The 15,934-nt window shown below is 43.2% G+C and overlaps 1 protein-coding gene and 1 long non-coding RNA gene across 9 annotated transcripts; one reads left to right on the forward strand and one right to left on the reverse strand.

Moving 5' to 3' along the window:
• Positions 1 to 1,137: 1,137 nt before the first annotated feature.
• Positions 1,138 to 10,830, reverse strand: LOC108147050 (protein lingerer). Of its 8 annotated transcripts, none has more exons than XM_017273329.2 (14): positions 10,410 to 10,830; positions 10,172 to 10,349; positions 8,511 to 9,946; positions 7,999 to 8,426; positions 7,494 to 7,601; positions 7,253 to 7,357; positions 6,994 to 7,094; positions 5,966 to 6,414; positions 4,628 to 4,762; positions 4,433 to 4,558; positions 4,122 to 4,370; positions 3,779 to 3,934; positions 2,854 to 2,886; positions 1,138 to 2,364 (listed from the first exon to the last, which is right to left on the reverse strand). In XM_017273329.2, the coding sequence occupies exons 1-14, from the start codon at positions 10,800 to 10,802 to the stop codon at positions 2,266 to 2,268; spliced, it is 3,996 nt and encodes a 1,331-aa protein (XP_017128818.1). In that variant the 5' UTR covers positions 10,803 to 10,830; the 3' UTR covers positions 1,138 to 2,265. The 8 variants fall into 8 exon arrangements, with proteins under 8 accessions (XP_017128818.1, XP_017128815.1, XP_017128814.1 ...); XM_017273326.2 differs by having other exon boundaries at positions 4,128 to 4,370; positions 5,870 to 6,414; XM_017273325.2 differs by having other exon boundaries at positions 5,870 to 6,414.
• A 3,280-nt stretch (positions 10,831 to 14,110) lies between these two features.
• Positions 14,111 to 15,109, forward strand: LOC121466850. Its single transcript, XR_005977015.1, has 2 exons — positions 14,111 to 14,190; positions 14,618 to 15,109. It is a non-coding gene; the product is annotated as an uncharacterized LOC121466850 (long non-coding RNA).
• The last annotated feature ends 825 nt before the right edge of the window (positions 15,110 to 15,934 follow it).

Raw genomic sequence — 15,934 nt, forward strand, 5'->3', positions numbered from 1 at the left:
GATTCAAAAGTGAACTTAATCGTAATGTCTCAAGCAGTTTCACACGCCTTTAACGATAACCGATCTTTATGGTTCCAGACCCACCACAACCTAATGATTGTTAGCGAAGATATTGGTCTACACCTGGATTTGAAGAGTCAATTAAGGCTAAGGCCTTTTTATTGCTACAATTGTGCACCCAGCCACTGGTAATTATTTATAATTTATAAAAGCACTCGCAATAGCAAAACTAAAATGTAAATAATGTGAATAAAATCGTCATCTTTAATTATTATAAGTTTAAATAAAACTCAAGTTATTATAAGTTTAATTAAATATAAATATGTTAGGATGGGTTGAAATTGGATGGACCCAATAAAACATTCAGATTTTAGAAGAGGTTAATTTCTGCAAATCAGGATATCCAACCGGTTTTGTAATCATTATTCTTAACTGGTATAACCGAATAACCAAAACAGTTACCTTAACCGGGACCGAAATAGATGGCAACCGCAATAACCGTAGCCGATGTCGAATCATTTTTCCCGGCTCTGCAAAATTGTCTTCTAAAGTCAAAAAACGACATATGTATGCTATTTAAATAAGCATAACAAATCCTGTGTTTAGTAAATAGGACAGAAAAGGAAAATAAAGGTCAAGATAAAAAAAAATTTGTAACTCTAGAACCATTAATTTTCCTAAGAAAAAGAACTTAAATTGGGCCTAAAATCAAAAGGTATGGCGAAATAATTAAATATATATTTTTTTAATACTTACCAATGTACATACATATATGGTGTAAACGTTACAAACTTTGGTACCATACAAAAAGTTTTGAGTGTAATTATCTGAATCAGGGATTATACCGGAAAATCCAGGTTTGATCTCTAGAGGATTTTGTTGATTTAAATTTGTAAGCCTGTATTTTTATTTTAATTATTTATATTTTCCAATTTTCTAACAATTTCCAACCAATTCGAAAAAATAAACATTTTAATCAAAATTTAAAAAAAAATTATGACATGCCAACTTTATCAACTTGTCAAGAATATTTATAGGGAAATGTATCCTATATTGAATAATCCAGTAGATCTTTAAGTTTCGCCCACTAAAATCAAACATTCCAACAGATTTAAGTAAAACCGCTTAGGAGTTTCCTTTTTTTTGCATTTTGTTTGGATTTAATCGTATCTTCTTTTTTGTATTTAGTTTAAATATTAAGGTTATAATTATACATATAAGTTTAAACCGATTACAATAATTAATTTTTGTTTGTTTTGTTTTTTCTCATTCACGTTATGTTTGTGGTTTTGTTTTGCTTTAATATATATACTTGTATTTTTTAATTTACTGTTCTGCTCATTCCGGTTTCTTTCTTACTCTCTTAAATCTGTTAAATCGTTTTACGCCTTTAATAATTAATAATTGTTACTCTTTATCTTTGTAAATTTATTTGTATGCAATGTGAAAATGGTACTTGGTATATTTATGCGGATGTTGCTGTATGTTTTGTTTTGTTTTGTTTTATTTGTTTCATTTTCATTCTTTGTTGTGTGAGGGAGGAGAAGTTTCTGGGTGGTTTTAGGAGTCGCCTCCTGCAACCTGAAACACCTTCATGCTGTGTGTTCGTTCTATGCGAGTGTGGTGTGTGGGTGTTTGTTTTGTGGCTGAGGGAGAGGAAGTAGGCGTGGCCAGGACGCTGCTGGGCGGCGCCTTTACAGTGCGCGTTCGTAGTAAAAACGTTTCTTATTAAGTAAAGTATGATCGCTTATCTTCGTATATTAGATAATCCTCCTCCGACGCTGGCGAGGATTTATCGCTCCCCGCCGCATCGGCGAGTGTTTTTATTTGTTGTGGTTGTTGTTGTTGGTGTTGTGGTGGCGGCTGTGATTGCTGCTGCTGCTGCTGTTGTTGTTGTTGTGGTTGTGTTTGCTCCTTGACAAGCATCAATAACTGGCCGGGAATACCCGACGGCGTTGCTGTTGTTGTCGTTACTATTGCTGCTGATGGCTTGGTGGTGGCATCTATGATCGTTGTGGCGCTGCCGGCTGCTATTGTGGTCACTGTCGTGGTGGTGGCGGCGGCGGCGGCTAGTGTGATGGGCAGCGCTCGCAAATTGCTGCCGCTGCTCTTGCTGTTGATGTGGTGAATGGGCGTGGTGGTGGTGTTTGTTGTTGTTGTTGTTGTGGTGGTGGTGGTGCTGCTGCTGATGCTACTGCTGCGAAGGCTATAGAAGTCGCTCGCTCGGGCGATCTGCAGGGGCCGCCAGATCGTGTTCTCCGGAAGCTAGTTCTGTCCGGTCCAGTACGAGGGCGAGTAGCCTTGCTTGCCAGCAGACTTCGACTGGCTGGTCGACTGTTGACGCTGTCCGGCACTGTTTGAGTCCTGCAACAGACATGGATTGGGGGGATCAGTAAGTGGGTCAAAGAAATCATGGACTGGTTGTTGATGCTGCCGCCTTTGCAAGCAGAACACATTCAGCTTATTTCGGTCTCCACTCGGCCATCCATCCATCCATCCATACACAAAATGTGGATTAACATATATATAGAGCACACGCAGTTATCAGTTTATAAACACACATATTCGCTGATTATATACACGGCAGATTTAAATTATAGTTTATCGTATATAGTATATAGGCACATGAATGGATATGCTTCTGATAGCAGCACGACCCCTTTGGACAAACGATTCCTTCTTTTTCGGCGCCGCTTCTGTGGGAATCATGCAACTAGAGACTAGATGATACAAAACAAGATGTGATGAGAGAGATTACGTGAGGGTGAGGCATGCGTGGGTAGGTTAACGTTGTGAGGTTCAACAAGAACTTGTTAAGCAACTTTTACACGTGATTACAACAAAGGAACTTACCCGGCGGGATGAGCTATGAATCCTGCCGTCCATCTAATTGTTGTCCCATAAAAAAATCAAAAGAAATTATAAAGAAAAGTCAAACAATAGAACAATTTCATGCATTTCACAATTCTCTCTCTATCTCTCAATCTCTCACTACCGACGAGTTTTGTAACTATAAAAATTTCGAAATTCAGCCACCACAACTTCTCAAGGAGACGATATTCTCCCACTGATGCACTGATGGTCCGAAACAATATCAAAAAATTTCGAAAAATGCATGAAATGTAGGTTGTTAGTAACGATCATCACAGGTGAAAGGTAAAAAAGTTTTAATGAAAGAACATAAATAATGGCAAGACTTTTAGTGTGTGTTCTACAGGAGGTGTGCGTGATTAATGTGATAAAGTGTTGTACAAAATATGCATAGTTAGTGTCCACGTGTAATTAGATACTTTAACAATGAGTAACGCAAAAAGGTGACAAATTCATGCTGTAGATCAACAAAATCAGTTTCAAGCTGCAAAGAAAAAACCAAAGTTAATGGGGGAGTCCGGGTCAAGCATTACGGATTTATCTAAGTGTGCATGTAGGGAGCATTCAAAGACCAAAACCCAATATTTAACGTAGCCAAAGAAAGTAAAATGTTGTGGCAGTGGCGGTGGTGGTGATGTTTAACTACGAATGGTGCAAACTGAAATTTGAGTGTGTGAGTGAATTTCCCTAGGCACGCCATCAATCAGTCGGCAAAGAAGGTAATGCCGCCGACATCGTCCTGAACGTAGCTTTCAATATCTTGGCCATAGTCATCGTCGGAGGAGTCGGTATCATCCTGATCCAGGCATTGCACAGAGCTCAATTGCCAGATCTGCTGGTAAGCAATTTGCGGACCATTCTCCGCCCCTCCGCCTATAATAACCTGCATTGGTAATTCGGAATGTACCTGATGGATGGGCTGATGGATCATATTATGATGTCCAGCCGCTGGCATCGGCAAGTACATGCCGTACGGCTGGGCCGAGGTGCCGCCAGCCGTCTGGGTGTTGGGCATGTTGAACGGCGGCGGAGTGCCAGAGTGGAAACTCTGCTTCTCGTACGACTGTGGAAACAATATAAATTACAATTACAATTTGTAGACGAGTCAGGCCAGGTTGTTAACTAGGGCTGCGTGTGTGCTTCAATGTGTATATTGGCTCTTATAAATGAATGCCTGTTACAATACTAAATAAATGAAAATGACAGAATGTATCTTATTAGCCACAGCCCTGGTTATAACCACTACGTACATTAACCTTGTTCAGCGCCACATGTCCCTTTCCGTACATGGACGAGGTCAGATCGGAGCCAGTGCCCGGCTGCGATTGATTGGACACCGCCTGCGTTTTGCTCTGCTGATTGACGCTCGACGAGTAGCCGCCCTTGCTGTAATCCTGCGTGCTCTGCGACAGGGTGTCATAGCTGGTCGAGCCGTAGCCGGCGCTGTACGAAGGCTTCGGGAACTGTTGACCGGAGGCAGTATTGGCTGCCGGTATTTGCTGATATGAATCATTGAAATTATTAAGTGTTCACTGTTCGAGAGAAGCATGCACAAACTTACTGGATAGATGGCAGGCGTGCCATATTGGAAACTACCGGGCATCACATTACCGCCATAAAAGTAGGCATAAGGAACATTCAGCATGGGCGCACTCGAGCCAGCCTGTTGCGACATTGTGCTAGAGACCTGTGTACGTTTAAAGTTTACATGTTAAACCCACCGCTCAACAATGAAATTCTACGCGCTCGAACTTACATTGCCAACGGGACTGGAGTTATTGTCAGTGCGAGCAAAGCGGCCGTCGTTCATTGCGGAATAGGTCACCGAGCCGAGGTTGTCACGTCCAGCTCCCAAACTGGCTGGCGGATAGTTCAGGTCGTAGTATCCCTGCTGTAATCGAAAGGAATCACATTAAGTTGCCATTTAGGAAGTGGATTGTGTGTGTGTTAACAATGACTGTGACTGTGAAGATATCGGACGCAGCTTTGCCAGTCTGCGAGCTTTCTATCCAGTCGGGCGAAGCTGTGTGCCGTTGCCAAACGAAATGAAACGTGTTTAATGTGTTCAATTAAATGCAATGATTGTATACACAAGTCAGATAAAAAAAACAAAAAATTATGTGGTTAGGAAATCAAACAAAAATATGTGAGTCAGGAACATAGATGGAAAATAATATATAATACTAATTAGGGATGCAAATTTATTAATAATTTTTGCAGAGACAAATATTTTTGAGCTATTTGCGGATTTATTTAACAAGCAAAACGTTTTAGCACGATTTGAATTTGCTTTGCATCCCTAATTTGAACAAAAAACTAAAATAAAATAAATAAAGAGTAGAGCAGGAGGGATAGAAGGATTAGTTTATGGTTTATTTGGAGTGTAAAGCAGAGCCTGGAGGATAAGCAATACATATGAATGTTTTTGTTTTATTTTGTTTTTTCTGATGATGATTATGATAATGCCAGGAATGTGGAAGGTGGATGGAAACGGAAGCGGATGGTTTAACGAAATTAAAGTGCAAGGTGGCGAAAGAAAGTGTTAGCTTATTTACACAATCACACACACATACACACAAATAAACAGACACAGACATGAAGGAGGTGGATTTAAGGACTTGATCACAGACAATCGCGGTAATGTTATTATGTATGTACAATGCACGCTGAGAAACGGTTAGAAGTGGGAGGCCGCAACGTCAACGAGCCCGGATCCGGGACAACGATCTCAATCAGCAGCGGGAGGCGAGCTGGGATGCGCTAAACAGTTGTCGTATGCGTTTCGTTTCATTTTGTCTTAATGGAATTGAGATTTAGGACTTGGCTAATGCGAAAACGTTGTTGCGAACATTATTATGGGTGGATATTGATACGATTACTGATTGTTTGATTGATTGATTGATTGATTAAAGACGGTTCGATTGATTGTAGTTGTCAGTTGCATTTTTGTAGTTTGTTGGTTTTTGGTATTTGCTTTTGCTTTTCTCCATGAACTCACCACATGTGGCAATCTCTGTTGCATCATTTGCAATTCCTCGTAGGAATACACTGGTTGCTGATAGTATGGCAATCCAGTCTGAATATATTGACTAACCATTTGGATGTTGGTGGGCACCAAGCCGCTGCCGCTGCCACCACCACTACCAGCACCACCAGCACCCGATGCGCCGCCCACGCCGCCACCGCCGGCGCTCGCTCCCGCACCAGGGCCGCCGGCGCTGCCCGCCGTCGTGGCAACGCTGCCACCGCTTCCGCTGCTATTGCTGCTGCTGTTGTTCTTGTTGGTCAGCGAGGCCAGCACCGCAGCGGTGCTTCCCGTCGCCGTCTGGGCAACGGCCGACGCTCCTACCGAGCTGTTGCTGCTGCTGTTGTTGTTGTTGTTCACATTCACACCGACGCTGGCCGCGCTGCCACCGGCCACGCCGACTCCACTACTTACGCCACTTTGGCTGACGCCGACGCCTCCGCCCACGCCGGCCACGTTGCCGCTCGCAACACCAGCCGTCACATTGCTGACCGAGCTGCTGCCGCTCACGTTGTTATCTGGCGGAGATCGGAAATAAAGAGATTATGGTATGGATAACCAGGAGGACAGGTACAAGAGTAAACACTAAAGATGATGGGTGATTGAACAATGTCTACAGAGTCGTTGGCATACATTATACATATAAAGCAGAGAATGTTTTAAAATCAATTATTTTGTTGATCTGGTAAAATGTAAAATATATAGCTATGCTAGCTAGTGGATTTGAATACAATATAATGTATATATATATTATCAATTTTTTTCAAAGTTATATTCAAGAAAATATAAATTAAAAGCTGTTTCTAACTTCATTCTACATAGTTTAGGGTTCATTTTCTTAACTATAGTCTTAATTCCTGGTCAATTTGTTGATTTCCTAATCTCTAAGATAATTTTAAAGCTAGCTAGATTATTTTAATTAAAACAAAAAAAGGTTTCGGAATGTTTAACTACAAATTTAACTTTTTAAAACCCTAAACAATTGTTGATAACTAGAAAATCTAGTTATTCTGAAATAATATTCAACTAAACCAATTACAAAGGTGTGACCACGGTGTTTACTCTTTTGGGCTTGTGCTAAATCCACGATTACTTACTGTTGGAAACGACCGCCTGGTTAGCACCTGCCTGACCGCTCACCGCACCGCCGTTGCCTGTGCTTCCGCTGCTGCTGCTCACGCCGCTGCTGGTGGAGACACTGAAAGGTCAATAAGGTCAATGTTTAATGCTACTTGGAGGAGGAGGAGGAGGGGGAGGATCCGCCTCCGAAATGGACATGCACTGGGTACTTGGATTAGTCGCGTACTGGGGAGAAGCGGGCATGCAGAGCGGGGAGTTTAGCTCTCTATCTCTTACCTGTCGTAATGCGCGGCACTGCTGGCCGTGGTCGCATCCTTAAGCTTGGCGCTGGCACTGAAATTGGCGTACTGCGAGGACGCGTTGCTCGCACTGCCAGCGAACCTGAACGAAAATCCGCAATTAACCACAATGGAACGCAAATGGAATGCAAATGAAGCAATTAGAGGTCAGGGGAAATCGGGATATGGAGGGGGATCATCATCATCATCATCATCATCATCGCTTTTTTGCTACTTACCCGCTGCTGTTGGACAGTCCAGTGTTGCCATAAACGCTCTGGCTGGACTGGTAAGCACTTTGTGGTGTCGAGTATCCGGATGTGAGGTAGGCAGAGCTCGCATTGCCGCTGTTAGGTGCGGAGTGCGATTGCGGGTTGCGTTTGGATTTGGGTTCAGTTTGGGACATGAGCGAGCATTGAACGTGTTAGGAGAATAGAGAAACAGTAAACAAAATGAAGATTAGCTTCCTTTCGGATGGTGCAGATTGTTAGGCAAAACTTGCATACGAAAAAACATAGAGAAAAAAAACGTAAATGGAACGTAGAAGCTTGTACCCTCACAGAGTGATTAATATATAGTGCAATTTTTGTGACAATTCTAGGAACGAATTCCGTATAAAAACAGCAGTAAAACATTTCATAAAATTCAAATTCTCATTTGAGTTTATAGAGTAAATTAAAACCCTCTGCAAGGGTAATTTGGCGAATGAAAAACAATCAAACAGTGCTAGAGATTCCATCATACCTTGTGCTGTTTTGGCTGCTGCTGCCTCCGACCGGAATGTTTTGCGTCGCCGCTCCTCCGCCGCCCGCTACCGCACCGGATCCGCTCTGTGCCCCGGCGCCCGCCTGCTGCTGGTAGGAATTGGGCTGGTACGAGCCGTATCCCTGCTGCTGGTAACTGCTGGCCACCGAGCTCTGCACATTCGCGTAGGTGGAGCTGCTATAGCCACCGGGCGCCGTCGTCGGGTAGCCACCAGTCGCCTTGCCTGCCCCACTGCTCTGGTAGGCATTCTGGTAAGCATTACCACTGCCGCCCGTCTGGCCATAAGGATCGCTCTTGGCCAGCTGGTCGAGCGCCGTGGTGGCATTTACCGCCGAACTAACACCCTGCTGCTGCTGCTGCTGCGCCGTCGAACGGGTCGCATAGCCCGCTGCACTTAAGGCATCGCTCTGTTAAGGGGAAACAACAAATTAATTTGAATAATATATAATATATATTTAATATTATATTTCAGCAATCGAATGTATACTCACGATCTGGGAACTTTGCAGACTCGCCGCCAGCGTTGCCTGCTGTTGTTGTTGTTGCTGCTGCTGTTGCTGGGATTTGCTTTGGTAGTCATCCGGCTGCTGTTGCTGCTGTTGACCGTCAATGCTAAAGCCCGACGCAACCTTTTCCGGCAGGGGCTCGAAGCCATCGTCCGTGCCAAAGTCCAGAGCGCCGAACTGCACGTCCAGGTAGCCAATGTTGTTCAGTGCATTGTCTCCTGGCATTTCGACGGCACTAGCCGGAATCTTCGAGGGCGGTGGCAGCTTAACACGCGCCCTCCGCACCTGCGGTTGCTGCTGCGACTGCTCGCCAGTGCCAGCTCCTGATCCTGCGCCCGAGGCAAACACGTTGGCGTACGTGTTGGGATACGGGCTCACACCCACACTGGTGCCAGTTTGCGAGTAGCCAGCCACGGGATTCTGCGCATAGCCAGCTGGCGCTGGTTGTCCCGGTGCAGAGCCTGGACTGACACCCTGGCTGGCCAGCGAGTTGAAATACTGAGATTGCTCGACCGACAGCGTGGCCGACGGCTTGATGGGCGTCGTTTGCTGCTGCTGCTGCAGTTGCTGCTGCTGTTGGGCCTGGTGCACCAGCGTGGCTGCAGCCGAGGCGGCGCTTGAGAATGTGTCTGGTGAGGCGGAGACAAAGGAGGACGGTGTGCTGCCCGCTCCTCCGCCGGCCGCTGCGTTCGCTCCCGTTCCCGCACCCGCTCCCGACTGCGTGCCCTGTGACTGCAACTGGGGCGGTGGATTGCTGACTGCTGCGCTGTACTGCAGCAGCGGCGTGGTCGCCGAGCCCGTCAGCGTTGCTGGCGGTGTCACTGCCGCTGGTCCGCTGCTGGAGTTCTCCTCCACATGATGAGATCCCTGCTGCACGACATGGTGTTCGAGACCCGGTGGCGCTGACAACTCGCTTCCGGTCGCCGTAGAGGCACCTGCAACACTCGCTCCCGTTCCACTCACCACGCTGGCCGCGGTTTGCGTTGCCAGGTTGCTGGTCGTGAATACCTTGCTGTCCTTGAGCGAACCTTCGTACTCCTCGTTGTTCCAATCGCCCCATGCATCGTCGTGAGCCTGCTGCTGTTTCTCGGCGTTTTGGGCAATGGTGTTGTCCCACAGCTCCACCTCGTGGTGATCCTCAGCGTTGCCACTGCGACCAGGTCCATAGCCACCGCCAGTGCCTCCGCTGCCGCGATCGCCACGTGGTCCTCCGGTGCGTCCGCCCATGCGACCGCCACCACGGCCCGAGCGTGAGACGAAGCCACCGCCTCGTCCACCGCCACCGGGTCCACTGCGTACGCCTCCGTTGCGCTGCCCGCGATAGTTGTCGTTGGCCCGCTCCTCACCGCGGTCGCCGCCAGAACGAGGTTCACGAGATTCGCGCTGGTTGCGCTCGTTCTCACGTGTCTCTCTTCCGCGCCCTTTAAGTTGGGAAAATAGAAGTCTTAGTTTGAGTACAGCGAAAGTAATACAAAAGCTCATTTACTAAAATGACTTGCACTTCAAAAATGTTCTGAATCATAAATTATAATTTGCAGTCATTAAATACGAAAAGGGAAAATTTTCAGCTAAACTTTTATGGGGATCACTTAAAAACCAAAGGCAGTCTTTTAGTAAATGAGCGTTATTTGGCGTTTTGGGCTTACATCCACGACTGTCGGTGGAGCCGCGGGTGCCACCGCGATTTGAGCTGCGGTTCCGCGACTTTTCCCGCCTGTCCGCATTCGCATTGCCATCGGCCCAATCGCCGTCGCCGGCTGCGCCATCGGCCGCGGTACTTGCAGCCTTGTTCTTGCGCTTCTTCTCGTACTTGGCAAAGGCGCCCTGCAATGGAATCCAATTGAATGACTGGAGGACAGTGTAAATCAAAATATAAAAACTAACCTGCGGTAGCTCTTCGATCAAAAAGTTGGCCGCTGCCTCCAGGTCGTAATCGCACTCGTTGAGGGCACAGCAGACCTCCTCCTCGGAACGTTGGGTCATGGTCAACAGGAGGGTGACCTTCTCGTTGATCTGCGGGTCCTCTGTGGTGCTATTGGTGATCTGGGCAATGCGCAACTGTTCGGTAGTGGCCTTGGGCTGGGCTTTCTCTGGCTTGTCTGTCTTGCTGGCATCCTGGCCGCCCTTCTTGCCGGCGGCCGCAGCGTGTGAGACTCCTCCATCGTGGTGGCCGGCTCCGGATCCTCCGCCGCCGGAGTTGCTGGCATTTGACTTTTTCTGGTTGCGGGTGTGGCCGCCGCCTCCTCCGCCGCCGCCTGAACGAGTTTGTGTGCTCATCTCTATGTACACTGTATATACAAATTAGCTGCGATGATCAAAAGATAAAAGATACGATATTAACACCAGGGGATCAAACTTCTGACTGATATAATTTAAAATCTTTGACGACTGGATTTGGACATAGGAAAATCTGGGATATAACTTACAATGAACAATAAGATCATTGCTGACTCAAAACATTAGAATATGTTTAAGTACTAGAGCAAATAAATTTAAAAGGGGTACATGTAATATACGAGTCCTGAATATAATCCTATTTTAAGTGGTAATTCTTTACAAAAATCAAAAATTCTCCTAAATTGTATGGCCTGAATTACATTTTCCGAAAATAACATGCAGAAATTTCGTTTTTATTCTGCAATTCTGGCTATGGTTTCTATACTGATAGGATAATCATACCAAAAATAATATAAAAACAGGTCATTGTCTTGAATTCTTCAAAAACCTTGATACCCATTTTACCCTATACAAACTATCCAAAAGCCAAACAAACCGTCAGGACTTGTATATTTTTCAGCAATAAGTTGGGTTTGGGAAAAAAATGAATGAGAGAATATCACAATCCAGACAGATATTATCTACGGATGTGCGAAATTGCAAAACAAGTGGCCGAAAGATAGCCGCAAAAGAAAAGCTGGCAAGATGAGAGTTCAATGTACATTTAATAAAAGAGAATGAAAGAACGTGAACAAACACACACACACATATACACTGATGGAAGTTAGAGAGAGGGAGGGAAGAGCGTACGCACAAACAAAGCGAGCATTCAGAAATAACAAAAATTAATGAAAAGGGGGTGTCAAGGGGAAAATGTATTGGCAAAACAGGTAACAGGGGTGGACGAGAGGGGGTTGCGGGGTAAGTGACCGCGACGCATCCAAGCCGAAACGTCAGCCGCTTTTCCAAGGAGGGTGGTTCATGGGAAAGAGAGAGCGGGAGCTGCGGAGGCGACCCCGATACTAAGTGCATATCTGAATCACTCAATTTTTGTTGTCAAAACAGTTTTATCAACGTTAGCCGTGAATAACGCCTTTCCATGCATTATTCATACACACACACACGCGAGAATTAGCGCACACAATCAAAAGACCGCTGCCGCCTTCACTATTCTATTAAGTTTCGCATTTCGCACGTCCGCCAAGATATGAAGATTTCTGCTGATGGTAATACTAGTTTCCCGCGACCCGGAAACAGCTCAATATAATTTGAAACGGGAATCGCGGGACTGACATACACAAAAATTGATTTATAAACTCCTTGGCCTCCTTGCTTCGGTTTTTCCGCTTTCGCTTTTGTGCTTGCTTTTCTGCATCTGCCCCTATCGCCATCTCCCTTCCACCCGCACCAGCGCGGGCCCACCAGTGTTGCCAGGTGCGATTGCAGCTGTTGGCAAGGCTGGTAAATTAACCATTAATTGGAGCACGCAGCAGGCTAAATATTCCTGCTCAGATAGACTACAAAGGACAATCAATATAAATTGGGAAATCTGCACAAAATGACCGATTTCAGTCAAAATTCGACAGGCACACACATCACTAGGCACACACCCGACACTTGGCAACACTGAATGCGAGGGCATTGAAACCGAATGAAGCGCACAAAGAGGAATGCAAAACCGGACAAAGTGGCGTACACTGCGCCGAAAACGAAATGTACGCCTCGCCGGAAGTAAATATTATCCAATTTCAACCATTTCCCGACAGTAAATGCATTTCCAAAGACTTTAATCGGGCCAACTGGGAATATCGTTTAAATATTACCAAGTCAGCCCCAGCCATGTGCACATACTTCGACGCCATTTCTGCAATGTCACACTAGCTGACTCTTTCGCTCTTATGTAAACCAAGGGACCCAGTAATTGACGGCTAAACCGATACAGCCGCTCCAGACAGCGGACACTATTGAATTTTCAATCAACTATTGCGCTGTCGGGGCGCCGGAAAACAAGACAAAAACACGGCACACAGGTGGTGGGTCACTTAAACTACACTTTAACACCTCGGCAGGCTTTCGGTCACGGCTTAAACTCGGGTAAACAAATTTTCAAAACGGAGCCTCACACAATACCTGCAAATGCGCCGAGAAACGCACTTTTAATCGACACTGATATCGGCGTAGTCGATGTTTTCAAAATATCGGGACTCTCGATGTTTGGCGAGGATAATCGATGTTTGTCCATCTCTATCGATATTCTACTCCAGTTCTTGCACACTTAGCCCGGTTCCACTCCATTTCTTGCAAACACTCTTTCAAAATTCTTAATTTCTTCCTAAACGCACTCATTATTAAACACCACTTAATTTTTTAGTTGAAATTCGGTCAGCTGTGCCATACAAATTTTAGAATTTCAGCAACAGCTGATGAAAACGTTGGTGAATTGCTGAAAAAGCCAGAATAGTCGCCCCTTCCTACTAAAAGGCAACACTGGTCCCAAAATGAAAGTAATCACCAAATATATGCAATTAAATAGCCAAAATGTTTTTTTTATTCTAAAAATGAAGTTATATTAAAAGGAAGCCATAAAAGTCAAAATATTATTTATTTATGAGATAATTAATAAAAAATTCATGATCAATCCATAATTAATTTTTCATTTATTTACGTTTATTGCCATTGCCTTTGGCTTGTCAGCTGACTTGTCTAAAATTTCATTTAATTTTAAAGAAAAGGTTCTGCTGCGTAAATTGCTTACTGTTGCGTAAACGCCGCCGTGTGAAAAAGCTTTTAATCAAAATTGACCGGCGACTAAGTTCGATAACATATCGATTGACCATTCAGTCTGTCACTTTGCCCATCCCTATCGTCAACAAAACATTGTTTTTTTTCGAAGACAATTAAATACTATGCTGCCTTAAACAACGGGCAAGTTAAGCTTCTTGCTGACTTAAGGTCGATCATAATATTCATCGTTTGCCCTTAGTTAACAATGAGTAAGAACATGTATACGGAGTTTTCGCGAAATGACGAACCGCTGTTGGCTAAAGATGAGTTGCTTGAGGTAGGAATTGCGGAGCTGCAACATAATCTGGATAAAATCCTGGACAATCAGAATGAAATCCTAGCCCGCCTTTGTCAGGTGGCTCACAACAGGCCGACCACTGAACTCTTTAAAGTCAATCAGGACTTCTTTTCGGTGACTGACCCTGAAGAACTGTCAAATCTGGATGCCAATCTTTCCAAACCGAACAATAAATACGTGAGTTGCGGACTAGGTTGATTTATGGGGTAATTGCAATTTTAACCATTTTCAGATTGGTCTGAAAAGACCTGAAGGACGAGTAGAACCTCTGAAGATGTTCTCATGGCGTACAACTACGATGGTGTGAGCACTAAACAGTCCTTTAAGCAGTACAAAAACATAATAAACATAATAAAACCATTTTTGGTAAGTAATTTAATTAGATAATGCGCCAAACCTTAGTTGTTGAACATATTCGGCTTGCTTATATACATACACAAATTGTAATTTTTTAGTTGTCTAGCTGCCATAGGATATTTGGTCAATTTAAATGAACCTTGGAAAAAATTGCTATTTGTTGATATGCATAGCTTCGGCAATCATAAGTTAACTTCCCTTTTGTTTATATTACTTCTAGGCAATCCACACCAACTATCTTTTATGTTAAATTTAATACAACTATGTATTTCAGTACCAATAACCTTATAAGCCTTTTGTTAAAAAAATTTAAATTCAAAAACGATTTAAAAATCATAAATTTATATTGTACGAATAGTTGAAATGCACCCCTTAACATACATACATATGAGGAAAAGAAATTCAGTTATATTTAAACTTAAATCCCTATCTGTAGGAATCCTAAAAACAGATGCATACACCCAAACGGATTATGTCACCGATACCAGAACTGCCTTTCACACGTTAAAGCGTCGTTATCACAAAAGAAACCATGATTTAAGGAGAAAAATTAAAAGGACTCAGGAAAGCCAGCCGAACTCTGACTGGAAATAACTGATACTTTTTGTAAAAGCTTTAAAGTTTTTTATATTAGGCGCGCAAACAGTTCATATATTTGCAATGCTTATCTCAACGAAAGGAGTAAAAAGCTAAACTGGTTTTTGGCTCTTTTTTCAAGTTCTGTTCTTTTCACTTTAATTAGGTTATTTTTGGTTTACAAAGCACCTCAAAACGCCAGCCTTTCAAACCGTAACGTTATGGTCGACATCCCCTTAAAAAAAATGGATCAATGATTTCACCACTCGATATGGCTCAGCCTGACTTTTAGAATTATAGTTAGTTATTTATTTGTTTTTTTGTTTTCCATTTGTTGGTCAAATTAGTTTCTCAGTTTTAAAGATTTCTGTATAAAACATTCCCAATAAATGTAAATATAAAAAAACAAATTATAGCTGTGAAAAAGCTTTAAGAAAGCTATTTAACTTAAAAATATATAATCAAAATTTTTTTAAAACATATATAATCTGTATTTCGAAAATATATATTTAACTTAGCATACCAATAAGATCTCTTGTAAAAAATTAAGTATTACCAAAGACTCTATATTACAATATTAAAAAGAAACTCTTCTTTAACGGTTATTTAATGTTCCAATTTTACCCTTTTTTCTTATTTATCTTGAGGAAAATGATATTTAAATTGTTAGTTTTTGTTTTTCACCTTAAGAAACTGTTTGTGGTTAAGAAAGAAATCTAAGTCAAACTTTAATAAAGCTTACGGTTTTTTTAATAATTTAATGAAAATAATCTTGAGCAAAAGCATAAAGATATTCTTTCCCAAAAAGTTTCTTTGAGTTTTGGACAGTACATCCTTTATACGTTTGGCCAAAGTTTTTTTTTTAAATCTTCTAGCCTCAGGAATTGCAAGATTTTAAAGATCCATTTTCGCATATTTCGCTAATGGATACTTGATCACCAGTCCCAGAACGACAAGTGATTTTTAATGAAAACGACGAGTATCGCTGGTCTTGGTTGAAAAGCCAAGTTAGCAGGGTTCAGTAAACTTGTTTCCAATTTGAAAATGGTTATGCCAGCCGGATAAAAACATTTTCCGATGGTTTTAGGCATTGCAACAACAAATACTCAGTTGCACAGTCGGTGTAGCGGGCCATAAATGAGAACTCAATTAGAACGTTTACATTTCTGTAAGAAAC

The sequence above is a fragment of the Drosophila elegans genome, unplaced genomic scaffold (genome assembly GCF_018152505.1).
Source record: "Drosophila elegans isolate 14027-0461.03 unplaced genomic scaffold, ASM1815250v1 contig_183, whole genome shotgun sequence".
NCBI classification, from domain to species: Eukaryota; Metazoa; Arthropoda; class Insecta; order Diptera; family Drosophilidae; genus Drosophila; species Drosophila elegans.